At 40.9% G+C, this 14,082-nt stretch overlaps 2 protein-coding genes across 2 annotated transcripts in view; one reads left to right on the forward strand and one right to left on the reverse strand.

The window, feature by feature from the left end:
* Positions 1–583, reverse strand: part of hydin (HYDIN axonemal central pair apparatus protein) — an 82,517-nt gene extending 81,934 nt beyond the window's left edge. Inside the window, exon 1 of the mRNA XM_041938586.1 lies at positions 500–583. Within this exon, the coding sequence (XP_041794520.1) occupies positions 500–583 (84 nt within the window). The remainder of the gene's footprint in view (positions 1–499) is intronic.
* A 2,367-nt stretch (positions 584–2,950) lies between these two features.
* On the forward strand, positions 2,951–13,867 carry pnp6 (purine nucleoside phosphorylase 6). Its single transcript, XM_041938909.1, has 6 exons — positions 2,951–3,099; positions 6,380–6,543; positions 6,649–6,752; positions 10,173–10,348; positions 10,456–10,646; positions 11,441–13,867. Exons 1-6 carry the CDS (start codon positions 3,065–3,067, stop codon positions 11,635–11,637), a joined length of 867 nt encoding a protein of 288 aa, XP_041794843.1. The 5' UTR covers positions 2,951–3,064; the 3' UTR covers positions 11,638–13,867.
* Positions 13,868–14,082: the final 215 nt, after the last annotated feature.

Below are 14,082 nucleotides of genomic sequence, written 5' to 3' on the forward strand. Positions count from 1 at the left end.
TATATATTACTAATGCTTAATAATTAATTTGTGTATGCATTGCACTTCACTTTTGTTATCACACAATGAGCTCAACGAAGTTTGCAATATGATCAAAAATAAACAATCACAAAATCTGAAATCAATTAATCAACTGTAAGAACAGATAATCTGTTTTATGTTAATCTCATTTTGAAGTGAGAAAAATCTCAGTCAAGTAAAAGTACCTCCTACTCCTCTTGCCCACAGAGAGAGCTGCGGACTAAAATTGCTGAGCTGAGGTCATTGCAACAAAACACTGCAGTCAGATATTGATTTTAGAAGCCAAGATAATTATTAGGACAATATGTCACTTGAAGCAGCTTCTTTAAAACCATTGGACAATGTCCAAAGCGTAGTCACAGGAAATTGGGCCCCTGTTAATGCATGAGGAAAAACCTGGTTGCAATATGTGCTTAATTTCAGGGGATACTTCTAATTCTGTGCAAAGTTACAAGCTGTCCTAGCATGATACCCTCACCCGTCTTGGCTTGTCCTCCTTTAGAACAACTTTATAATTCTTTAACGGCGTCTTTGTTCTTGAGGGGGGCTGAAAGGCTGTCATTTTGGATGTGTCTTGAAGCAAACCTGCAAAAAATAAAGGAAAGGACATTGAAGAGAAGAGCGTGTCATTTAGTGATGCAAAGAGCTAATTAAGTGCCCATTTCATGCTAACTAGCTACGCAGCAACCAAATACGTTGGTTTTCTTTAATGTGATGCTAATATGTGGGCTAATAATAAGTAAGTAGACTAGAGTTAACGTTCTTAACGGCACGTACCGGTTAGCTAGGGCAAGTTCTCCAAGCCCTGTCGCTACTTTTGGAGGAAATTTACATTAAAACTACTTTAACGTGATGAAAATATATGGAATGTAATACTTTTAATTAGAATTACACTTGAACATGATTAATAGCTCACTCTCACAAGAAAAAAAAAATCGCATTGCCGATGTCTTCAAACGTTGGTAAAGACCTCTCTGTCAATAAACGTTGGAGTAAACTTAATGGGTGGCTAAACATGTTGTCTTGTTTCAATGACAAGGAAAAAACAGTATTACCACTCTGCAGGTGAATAAACGGCGCATGTAGCAATTCTGAAGCTCTCCAACATTCAGTCACTAGCGACCGAGTCCACTTCGTTGTGGTATGTTGCCGTGGCAACGCACTCAACGACGTACCAGTAAGATGCTTTCTGATTGGCTAAGGGCTCCTACATTTAAAAAGATGGCTGCAAAAACTTTTAAGCGATGTAAGAAGGAATATACGCTGGAGTCAGACCAACTGACCTGACTCTCATCAGTTAGCCTTAGCTTGGCATGTTTCACTGAAAATGAGACACGGTTCATTGCAGACTTTGAAAGCTCCAACATTTAGTGAGGTGAACGTGAACAATCAGTTACTGTCTGCTACTTTAACACCTCTGGGCAATCCATGGTCAAAGTTGATGAAATAGTGTCTCTATAATAGCCCGCAATATAAATGATAAACAAAAAAACAAAATTCATAATATTTGTGCATATGTGACATCCGCTCTGACTCTCTCTCTCTCTCTCACACACACACACACATAAGCAGGCATGCACACACACAGAATCAACACCAACTGAACACTTTGTGTGTGTGTGTGTGTGTGTGTGTGTGTGTGTGTGTGTGTGTTCAAGAGGGTCATTATAAGGACAAGAGGAACTACAAGGGATTTGAAAGCCCAATGAGCATGATGACAGGGCAGGAATTTCAAATTTAATCCACAACTTTACAAATCCACTTAACTCTCCCTCTTGACTGACTGTGTTCATGACAAACACGGACTGATATCTTACAGAAGTTACTTATCTTTTTCTTTCCCCGCAAGTAGACACACTTTGATCCCGATCAAATGCTTTTCCCATAACCCCTTAACTGAGATTGTCTTCTTCTGCAGTACATTATCAGTTGCTCACATTAAGGTCAAAATGCTCTTTCAAAGCTTTCTACACATTGTAAGCAACAAAATTCTTTATTCTGTTTTCAATCTTTGTTGACTTAGAACTATTTGGATTTTAATGTTTTGAGTCTAAAAACACTGGCATTAGCTTATACAGTAAAAAACCCACTACGTGTTTGTTTTTCATGGTAGAATGTAAACTCCCTAACTGTGTTAAAATTTCTAAATCCCAAGAAAAAGCAATGAGGACATGACCTGCCCTCCAGCCTTGGATATACTCATTCACTTCAATGATTCAAATCATTAAGTCTGTTAATCAGCTAGTTGAAGTAAAATTATAGTTTTACTACAGTATGGACTACATCTGTTGTTATATTAGACATTTTGAGAGTTTATTTGATCAGGGGTCATTTTACTATGTTGGTTGACAGTTCACCTGACTTCTAGGTTTATGGTCTAATGTAGTTACAGCTGTTGCCTCTTGGTACCGTTTTTGTGCTTTCGCTATCACTTTCATGCTCTCCTTCTAACCCATGAGTCAGCTCTTTGAATTGTTGTGCAGCTTTTGTGTGTGTGTGTGTGTGTGTGTGTGTGTGTGTGTGTGTGAGTGTGTGAGTGAGAGAAGGAGAGGGAGAGAAACTGTTTGTACAACATGTTTCAGTTCAGGCACATAACATGCAGAAATTCCTGGATTTGAGGTGTTTCACCAAACTCAGTAACTTGTAGCATCAGGTCATTTTGCTTTTTATTGGTTAACGTGCATCAGAAAGCTGTGGCTGATCTTATAATTTTCCTCATCTTTCGGATTCTCTTTCCCTCTGTTGCCCTCGCATTGTTTCTCACTTTTTTCCCAGCCCCGTCTCTCATAGTGAACGGATCAGTGAGCTGCCCAGCCTGGTAGAAAATTGGATTTAGTCTATTTCAAAGGGACCGGCGGTCAGCGTAAGCCACGCCCACTCGCCCTGTACGTCGTGACGCCAGAGCGCAGCATGATCTCCGCCACTCAGCCGCAGCAGAATCTCCATCAGCCGATCTACTATCGTGAACTCAGCACGGGAAGCGTCTGTCAAAAACGACACGAACAACTTGTTATCAGTAGCTTGCTCCCGCTCGTCATCAGACATGGACACAGCGTCCTCCCCTTCCAGTCAGTGCAGGTAAGACCGCTGGATGTTGGTGGACCGCGACGAAGTGAGTTGTCAAGGCTACCCTGTAGCATAATGATATTAAGGGATATCCAGTGGTGTGCAAAGCATTACGCCAGTGTAATCAGCGAAGTTTGCAAGACGCATCCTGGCATAGACTGTGTATCTATTTGATTCGTTTAGAGAAGCCAAGGGAACAGTCACGTGAGCGCTTTATTTTAATAGCAGCCTATGGGGGCTTTTCTCCCACGATGACACCTCTGACGCAATCGCATATGTAACAGGTGGTACCATTATGTTATTATACTATGTCGCAGCCATGAAGTCTGCTTTCTCTGAACACAAATGCGTCGAATTCCTTTCATTAGCAACGCCTTTGTCTGCTCTGTGAACGGGCCGGTCTTGTGTTTCTAGTTGGCCGAGAGCCTCGCAGCTCAGCGACTGCACAGGCTGGTCAGACTGGTCTGGAGGCTGGCGAGCAGCCTGGAAGCTGTTCATCTCCGCTCCCCGCGCGCCGCTGCCTGAATGCAAAGTTCTGGCAGCACCACGGACAGCTCCGCGCGCAGCTGGCCGGTCCGCGGGAGCCAGACAGGGGAGAGCCCACGAGCTCGCTCACGGCTCTCACTTCAATCTCTCACTTGGCTGTTACATAACAGGACTTGATGCATGGTTTAGAAATACAATCTCAAATAGTCATATTCTTAATATGATTATAACTTTGGCCTGATGCCTGTTGAATGGAAGGTGTGACGATTTTAGGGGTTGTGGTGTATGCACAGAGTGAATTTGAATATTTAAGTATTCTAGTATTTTTTTCATTCACTTGAAAAAAGTTTCACTCTTGTTCAAACTGAATCAAATGATTTTCACTACAAGAACAAAATTCCTAAATAACACTTGAAAAACATCTCAAGCATTAGTTTAATTAATTGCATTATGTTCTATGACCTGTTTTGGTGAAATGTATCACTTTGGTTATCATTTATTTATTGATGAATTGTACTTAGCATCAGTAATTTGCGGTTGATGTGATTGGCCTTAAAGATGGCGGCGCGTGCAGACGCAGCGGCTCGTAGCTCCCGTGTTTAGGTTTTTGTTTGTTTGTTTTTACTCGTTTCCACTTTTACTTCTCTTCTGGATGCTTTGACACAGTATATCTTAATTTTATTCTTTCTAATCTTCTTATCTTTCTTACTATCTGTTCCTAACATGGGGGTTGCAATGAAAATTTCATTGACATGCTCAATGACAATAAAGACTCTTGAATCTTGAATTGAATCTTGAATCTTAAAGTGGCAACACAGATGGAAGCTATAGCCAAGTTAGCCTCAGCACTTAGTATCAGATTTGTGTAGCTGAAACAGTTATTACAAAGCAGGATCATATACTGACCAGCTGTCATTCATCCAGAAATAAAAAGATGGTATTGTAGACTAAATCTTGTAGATTTGAAAAGTCATATATGGGGCTAAGATTATGTTGAAGGTGCAGCCATAAGTTAGTTTGGTCAGTCTAGTTAGACGTTAGTAAATTCAGCAGTGAGACACACAACATTTAGTTTTCCCCTTTACCGTCCTTCTTGTTTATAATAGTCTCCAAAGCTGATATAAAACATGACAGCGCAATTACATACACAGGAAATGTCATCATGTTTTTGATAAGAGATCTTCTTTTTATGGCTGGGTTACACATTGTACGCCTCTGCTGATGTCTCCATGCTTCAGTTTCTTGGGTTTATGAATCACTGATTAAATGAAGATGTTCCTCGGTTTGTGAATTACACACCAACAGAACAGCAGAAGTTCCAGCAGTCACCTGTGTGTCTGCCTGAGTGTGAGTGTGATTGTGTGTTTGTGTGTAACGCTGCCATTACCACCTGAAGAATTACGTGAAGGGCAACTTCTGCATCTGACAGGCCTGTAATGACAGCCATACAACAACTGTGTCACTGTTGTCTGTACCCAATATGTGGATTGCTTGTTGGGTGTTTGAAATACCTACTATAATTAAAGATTTCAGCTCCTTCTTGACCTTGAATTAGATAAACAAGGGGAAATGTGGGAAGATTGAACCCCTGAGCTAGTCTCATGTAGCTGTCATCTCATATGCAGCTGTAAAATGAGGCTCAGAATCGTCAGGCGCTGTCCTGCTGCAGATTGGTCTGCTCAAGGCTGCAGCCTGAAGTGTCATTGTGTTTTAATAACAAAGCTTGACACATAGGCGGAACATTAACAAGGTTATGGTTTTACAATCAGATTTATGACCTGAATTACGGACCGTTTCAGACTCTGTATAATGTTGTACCTCGAGGCATTTCCAATCAACTTGGCATCCCAGAGCAATAATTGAGCTGTTACACCTAAAATGGCCAAATTGAAACCCACAACTCTGTTGCACAATGTATTATTTAGTCCTTTTTTTTACACATTGTTCCTTTCTATGTGCTTTTACTCCTGCATTTCGGAGTGTTTTGCCCTCCAGCTGATATCTTACTAGTATTTAACATAGCTGTTACACAATATTGAACATTATACTGACATTGTGCAACAGCTTGCCCCGAGTTTCAGAAAGTTGAGTTTCCATCATGACAAAGACTTACTGTGGTTGAATATATACAATATAAAAGACTGGTTTTGTTAACCTTATGTAGACTCATCTCTCTGTCTACACACTGAAGTAGTGCAAAAGCCTAAGCTGAGCTTAACTGAATCATCTTGCCGGCAGTGTTTTAGGCATTGTCTCGAGTTTAAAAAAAGCAACAAGCTGAACAGAATCAGCATTCATGAACGTGTCTGTCTGTTTTGTTTACAGGAACATAGCCTTCCCTGACTTTTCTCAATGCGATATATTGTTTTTAGTTTTACTTTGACTTTCAGTGTATTGTTTTTCTGTTCATATTGTTCTTATTTGCACCTCCATTTGCTGTTTGCCACCACCCCCCCGTGTGTTCTGAAGATATGAAGAGCTTCTGTAAGAGTAAATCTAAAGTAAAGTCTAGAGTAAATCTATACGTTCATTCATAGTCACAGTGTTTTTCTCACTCATACTATTGTCAAAAGAGACAGTGCTGTAAGTTTCCTTCACAATAGATGTGACTTAGTTAATATTCCTGCTTGCTCTCCTCAGACAGTGATGACTCTTAATTCTAAACATGAGACTGATGTTGATTACAATTTGTGTTTATTCCGTGGTGATAATGATGATGATGATGATGGTTATGGTGATAATTATCATAGAGATACACAACTGATTTATCATTATCCGATTTTTTTTTGATTGCATTCATATACAGTTATGAAGAGTATAAGGAGACAGCAGACTGGCTGCTTGCCCACACAGAGCAGCGTCCTAAAGTGGCCATCATCTGTGGTTCAGGCCTTGGCAGTCTGGCTGACCTGCTGAGTGACAAGGCTGTGTTCCCGTACAAGGATATTCCACACTTTCCCATCAGCACTGGTAGGCTCTCCCTGACAAATAGTTTTTTTATTTAAAATGTATTATAAATAATTGCAAACTGAACATAGGCATGCTAGCAGCTCATACTGTATGTGTGCCGTGCAGTGCCAGGCCATGCTGGCCAGCTGGTGTTCGGGAAGCTGCAGGGCCGTGAGTGTGTCTGCATGCAGGGGAGATTCCACTTCTACGAGGGCTACGACATCCACACGGTAAGCAAGGACAGTGTGAGCTATTAATAACTTTTGGGGTTAGCTGGATTTGTAATAATGTATTCAATAAAAAAACAAAAAACTGAGAGTCTACAACCATATTGTTGGTCGTGTGAAGCTGTACCTCTGCAGCTAGATGCTAAGGTCAGCATGCTAATATGTTCACAGTGAAAATGTCAAAAGGCTGATGTTTCAGGTTCACCACCTTAGGTTAGCATGCTAGCATGCTAAGATTTGCTAATTAAACAGAAAAATGTTTACCTGATGACCGTGCCAGAGGAAAAGTTAAGCAGTGACATGCATGTGTGTATCACATTTCATGGCAATCCATCTAATAGTTGTTGTGAAGTTCACTCAAACACTCAAAATGTCAACCTGGTGGTGCTAGAGGAAAAGTCAGTACAATCTGTCATCCGGGAACCATGAATGTCTGTACAAAGTCGGTGCCAGTCCATGTAGAAGATATTGAGATATTTCACAGGATATGTGAAAAATTTGATCTGCTGTTGCCATTAAAGGACAAGTCAGGGATCACCAAAGCTTAAGATCTTTGTTGGATTTTCATGGCAATCCATCCATAGTAGTTGAGATATTTCAGTGTAGACCAAAGTGGTGGACCAACCGACCAGCATTTCCGTCCATAAGGCCGTGCTGCTGGCATGTCTGAAAACACTACAATGCGTTCGATCTAGGGATTACATTTTTGTTTGTGGGACTTATCTACTTTGCTATTCAGTCATAAAGAAAGAAAGAAAGAAATGAATTCAAATGGAATTTAAATGATTACCATGTGAACACTGGATGGTGCAGAGAGGCAGACATCTCCATTTGTTGCATCTTTAAGTTGCCTAGTGAGAAGCCTTCTGTCTCATTTTCTGTCGCAAGCCAACTTGCTTCTGCATTTCGAAACCCTGCTGATGCAAATGATATACGATACAGGATAACTGGACTAAAGCTGGCAGTTTAAACTGTGACTTTGTCCATAACTTTGAGAAAAACATTCACAGCTTCTGTAGGCATAGGCCTAATCTTTAACAGTTGCTTAGTTATTCCTGTCACGGAGGGAGGCTCTTTACAATACACGGAATACATTCAATTTGGAACATTGGCTCACTGATAATTAGTAGATACGTTCATAACTAGTACTTACACCACACTTCCTGTCAAAGTGATTAGTTTTGTTTTCAAAATGTAACAACTTTAACTTCAAATTGGGCTTTCTTTCATAAAGTTGCACACCCAGAGAAAACTGCTCTCAGGGGCACTTTAGCTTTTACCTCATCCTTTTTTATGTTTTTGTAGTTTTGCAGTATCAAGCTGCGTGAACTTGTTGTCTTTAGTCTCCTTCTGATTATACATTGATAGACCACAGTACAGCTCACAACTTCGTGAACAATTTACCATGTGTGTTGAATGATCAGCTGCAGATGGCAGTGAGAAAACCATACACTGTGTCCTAATGTAGATACGGAACTGGCCTTTGGCCTGTGGAGGCCTGGTATCCTGGTTTTATTTATTTTATTACCAGCTGTGATGTGCCATCTCCATATCCATATCACCCCACTGAATCAGTTTATACATACAGCAGTGGAAAGCCAGATGGATTATGACCCTCCTGCATCCAGTTAGGCCTTGAGACAGTGATGTATTCTGTGAAATGCTTCTAGTAGCTAATGTCTTAAAATCCTGAACTGACCAGAAGGCCAGATGAGATGAGAATAAGTTTTTATTGCTTACAGTAGAGCTGTGGCTATGTGGACAATGTACGTCTGATGGTTGGTCAGTCAGCCCACAACTAACATTGTTAATTTGTCCAATTTTGTCCAAATTGTGACCAAATGCCTGAAAAAACTAATGATAAAACCGACAGCCTTATCTGTACTGTGTGGGTAGTGCTAATTAGCTAATGTTAGTATGCTAACATGCACTAATTAGCTATATCCTGAAAGCTAAACATTTACATGTTAGCATTGTCATTGTGAGCATCTTAGCATGCTGATGTTAGCATTTACAACCCTGATTCCAAAAAATGTTGGACTCTGTGTAAAACATAAATAAAATAGAATATCCTTTTTGACAAAGACTCCATTGAGAACAGTATAAAGACAATATATTTATTGTTTTACCTCATCAGCAGGAGGTGATAGTATAATGATGGAAAAGGAGCTTCATGGAAAGGCTCAGTTGTTCACAAGCAAGGATGGAGCGAGGCTCACCACTTTGTGAACACATGATTGGATAAAGCATGTTACTACATGAAATTACTGATCAGGAACACTTTGGAAAACTTTTGGCCAATAATTCTACAAAGTCAACCCATCATGCACAGTTGAACTACTGACAGTTCTGTTGTTACATATGCAGCTTGCTCTGCTTTCATTTCACCCCTAACAAGTCACAAGACAACTCACAACATATTCCACCGTTATAGCAAAACTCACATCAAACAGGCCAATTTTCCAAAATGACAGCTCTGACCTTATCAGGAAACCACAGTGTCAGAAAACATTTCTGCACTAACTAGCAAAATGCTGTTGCAGGCAATTCAAGCTGTAGAGAAATGTGACATAGAAACAGCAATTTCCAAATGTGACTGCAGTGAGAAGTAACAACAGTTATTTACGGGTCGTCAGTGGCTCTATAAAGGTTTGTGCAGAACCCCAACTGTTTCTGCAACATCCTGCTCATCTGAGCATATTGTGTTTCCTGTTTTATTTTGAAAGTCTAACATGTCCTGTTGTTTCAGTTCCTGCCCTTGTGTATTTCCTGCCTCCTATATTATCCACACCTGCTCCTAATTACTCACCTGGCCCTGGTTTTGGCATCAGCCAGCCCTGTATATATACATAAACAGTACAAACAAAGACACACACACACACACACATATATATATACATATATATACACACACACACACACACACACACACAAACTCCCCTGATTCCCCTGTTCTTCTGCCAGATTGTGTTTATTGATCCTCGTGCGGTCATTGCTTTCCAGCATTCTTTTTAGTATTTGTTCTGATGTTTTTTGACTAAGCTTTGTGCAATAGCTCTTGAATTGCTCCCTGCCCAGATTTGTTTGACATCCTGTGCATGACTACCTGTTTCTTCAGTGAAGGCTTTTTTTAACTTTATTTTTGTGTTTCTCTACATGTGAATGTCTGTGTTGCTCAGAATCATTCCAGTTTCAGACATGCACAGTTCCACAAGGACCAACAGTAATAGAAATCCTATAGTCTATTGGCATCAGTGTGTGCAGAAGCTGTCCTATACTGGCTTCTTGTGCGATGTTTCCTGCTCTGTTGTTCCCAGATGACCCCAATCTTGTGACTCCTATTTGTCAAACCCTGATATAAATCAAAGCAATAGACAGTATCTGTGTCTGAAGAACAGAATGTTTGTCACTGATGTACTCCAGGTCACCTACCCGGTGCGAGTCTTTTTCCTGCTGGGCGTGGAAACTCTGATTGTGACAAACGCAGCGGGGGGACTCAACGGCCGCTATGACGTGGGAGACATCATGCTCATTAAGGATCACATCAACATGCCAGGCTTTGCGGGGCAGAACCCGCTGTGTGGGCGCAATGATGAGAGGTACAGTACAAACACCAAGGGAGGACAATGAAAGTGCAACTTGTGCAATGGCAACATCTGTGTCTTACAGACTATTGCTACATCCCTTTCATTTATTGTCTCTCCAGGTTTGGAGTGCGCTTCCCTTGCATGTCGGACGCGTATGATCGTGACTTGAGGGTTCTGGCCAAGCAAACAGCAGAGGAGCAGGGCTGCGACAGCTTCCTGCAGGAAGGGGTTTACTGCATGCTGGCAGGGCCGACATACGAGACCATTGCAGAGTGCAGAGTCTTGCAGACGTTGGGGGCTGACGCTGTGGGTTAGTACGGCTCCCTCACCCTCACTTAAAGGGATATTGATGTGGAGCATCTCTACAGTGCATCTACAACAGGAAATGTTTACTATGGATGTTTAAGTCAACATTAATACATTATTTGGATAAAAAATAATGCAGTCTGAACAGATACAAACAGCATTTTGTAGCCAATAGAATGGTGAATATATGCCAGAATATAAACAAATCGGCTATAGGCTAAAAACACAGATGTAGGTCGTTTTAGGCTCAGTATTCAATCATCCAGCAGGATTCATCCTCAATAACTTCAGAGCAGGTTTCAGGAGATTAGTTAGGCAGTGCAGGATAAAGCTTGACTGGTATTACTCAGGTGTTATTTTTAATCTTGTGATGTGATGTTGAAACCTGGTGCCTTACGTGACTTGACAGTGAATGTATGCTCAAGTTAGCGGCTGCGCAGGCAAAACGGCCAAGAGATCTTGTCAGATTTTCTGGAAATGTCTGGAAAAGGCCAAATGAGCACAGCATGTTTATGTCACCAGGTACATCTGTTAGTAAGTTAGCTGCTCAGGAGTTTGGTGCATACTTGGCCTGTGTTTATCAATGTAAGGCGTTTGACACACACAAATACACTCCAGTGTATAACCAGCATATGCATTTACGATACACTCTTTCTCTTTCCCACACACACACACACTCACCGAGTCCTGGATGTTCTTATTGTGTGTGCTGCTGGTGTAGTTCAGATACGGTGCACTTACAGCAGTAAGCAGAACAGCTGAATTGAAAACAATCATGGCTACTTCTTCCCCCTGTAGGTATGAGCACAGTGCCAGAGGTGGTGGTGGCTCGTCACTGCGGCTTGCGTGTCTTGGGTCTGTCCCTCATCACCAACAAGGTTGTGACAGATTATGACAGCAACGAGAAGGCAAACCACGAGGAGGTGCTAAGGACCACCCAGCACCGAACCCAGGACCTCCAAAAGCTCGTCAGCCACCTCATCACCAAGATCTAACATCTTCACCTGAAATCTGCTGACAGAAAAGTGTGTGCGGGTGGTGAGCCAGTCAAGTTGGTGTGGACAAGTTATTATTTGAGTGTGGTAATGGCAAATGTGTGTAATTGGGGGTATGAGTGAGGTGTTTCGGGTAGAGGGCCACTTGAAGACACTTGTAAGAGCTGGAAATGTCGACGGCACTTGTATGTGTCTAGTTTGCTACTCAGTGCTATTACAGTATATACATTATTTCTGACAGCTTACTAAATTTACTCTTCAAAGGTGTAGAAGTATCTATAAATTGAAAGAGAAACAACTAGCCAGTTAGCCATTAATCAGAGAGTTTAATAGAAGCCAAGGATTGGCTGTATTTGCTTTAACAGTTTTTGGCTTAGCATTGTTCAGTCCTTTCTGTCACATAATGATGATTAGTAGGGTACTACAATAGCCCTAAAATGACAACTCATGGGTCTCTCTATATTCTGTAGGTGACATATTTGCTTTTGTTGTGGTATTATGGCATGGTAAAACAGATTACAGTGTACTACTCCCTAATTTAAAATGGCCACGTTCTCATATATCCCAGATCATGGATCAATAAATGTAATAGGAATACTGTGGAGGCTATTGTACATCCCCCACTGGTGTGTATTTCCATCCTGCATCAGTGCTTTGAGGTTGTTTATGCTTCCCTTTACTACCTGTTAGGGTCCAAGTGGCAGCATACAAAAAAATAGCCCCTCTCAGATGGCTGAACTCAGCATAATAATATTAATATTTGACCATTTTATGGCCAGTTTATGGTTCTGACTACTAACTAATAATGACTACTAAAGGTGGACACATGAAGCCTTTAGATGTACTGGAATGACTGTGTCATGGCTAGTAGTTATGATCACTGAGTAGCATCCTGTTCTTGTTGATGGAGACTCAACAAAACATCGTCTTTACCTCATCTATAAATGACTAAATGTCTGTCATTAACATTCACATGCCGTCACTGACAACCTGTCAATTAGAGTGAGACCCTCCATTATTTACATGGGTTACATGAGTACTGTATATGCTACATGTCAGGTGCCTTTAGTGAGAGCTATGTATACAACTACCACCTATGAATGCATCATCTGCAGACTTGAGATGTATTCAGAGGGCACTGTGCACTTACCCGTTAGCACTGACATGCTGGTGCAGGGGAACAGCTGGTGGGAACAGCTCGGTACTTCTCTGGCTGGGAATTAGAAGTGAATCCACGGAATAATAGTTCCTAACAGAGAGAATGTACAATCAACCTGGAAGCTACTTTAATTTATTTTGCTATTGCTAGTTATTAACGTTGTACAATAAAGACTTATTTTAGCTATAAATCAAAGTATGTCGATTAACATTCCACTTATTTTAGCGAAATTATATTTATTGATTAAAAATGTATGACAAAATTGCAATTCAGTCCTTGTTGGTTTTAGCTGAATCTGTTTCAGAACAATGGAGAGTTTTAGTGATCTTGTAGATCTGTGGATTTATATTTATACCAAACTAATGAATCACTATAAAAGCACAATATAATCTGAAAGAAATACCTGGAGTCAAAGGCTTATCTGGTCAGTCAGTTGTGATGTATGAAGGTTTTTCTGCAGTGGATTGCATTTGGATGAGTTTTACTTGTACACCAAGAGACCACAACACTGTAATATCAGTGAGGACTATAATAATGAAAGCTGGGCCTGAAGTTTTCAATCTTCTCTGCACTGATCTATAACCTCCTGCCAGGTTCTCCTGACCGTCTCATTAATTAGAGCTGGGAATCCTAGATCAGCAGTCCACCTCTCAGACCATCAGGCTCAAGATCAAGATGCTAATGGAAATCTTAAAGGGGAACTCCATGCTGAATGAAGCATCACTGAACTGTAATATCTGGAGTTGCTAAGCCTGATGACAGGGAAACTAGTGATTTACATACACAGTTAATTCAATTTAAGATGTAATACCACGTTTGCTACTTTCCTGTGCAAGCACAGCTCCTAATTTAACATTTTGTTTCCTCGTTAGTCTTCTGTTGTTGTCTGGCTAGTCTTCCACACGCTCGCATTTATTAGACTGAACAATACTATATTTTGTACGCTCAGTTGAATCGTAAATGTCTCAGGTCAGAATGTAACTCACAAGATAAACCTACTGTGTCTCTACTGACTTAGAACAACTTATTTTTATGCAAATGTTGCTGCTGACAAATAAAAACTTAACGATGGCATTTGGGTGCTGGTATTTTCTGTCATGGATGTGTGTGTGTGCATGTGTGTGTGTGTGTGTGTGTGTTTAGGAGGAAAAAGTTTCTCCTCCTCTCAGTGATAATGATGATCACTGAACAGGGAGATATCTGTGAAAAGCAGTAAAATAAAGGAGTGCCCCCCCCCCCCCCCAACCCCCCCACCCAACAACCACACACACACCTCATTAAGACTT

The sequence above is a fragment of the Chelmon rostratus genome, chromosome 6 (genome assembly GCF_017976325.1).
Source record: "Chelmon rostratus isolate fCheRos1 chromosome 6, fCheRos1.pri, whole genome shotgun sequence".
In the NCBI taxonomy this organism is placed as follows: Eukaryota; Metazoa; Chordata; class Actinopteri; order Chaetodontiformes; family Chaetodontidae; genus Chelmon; species Chelmon rostratus.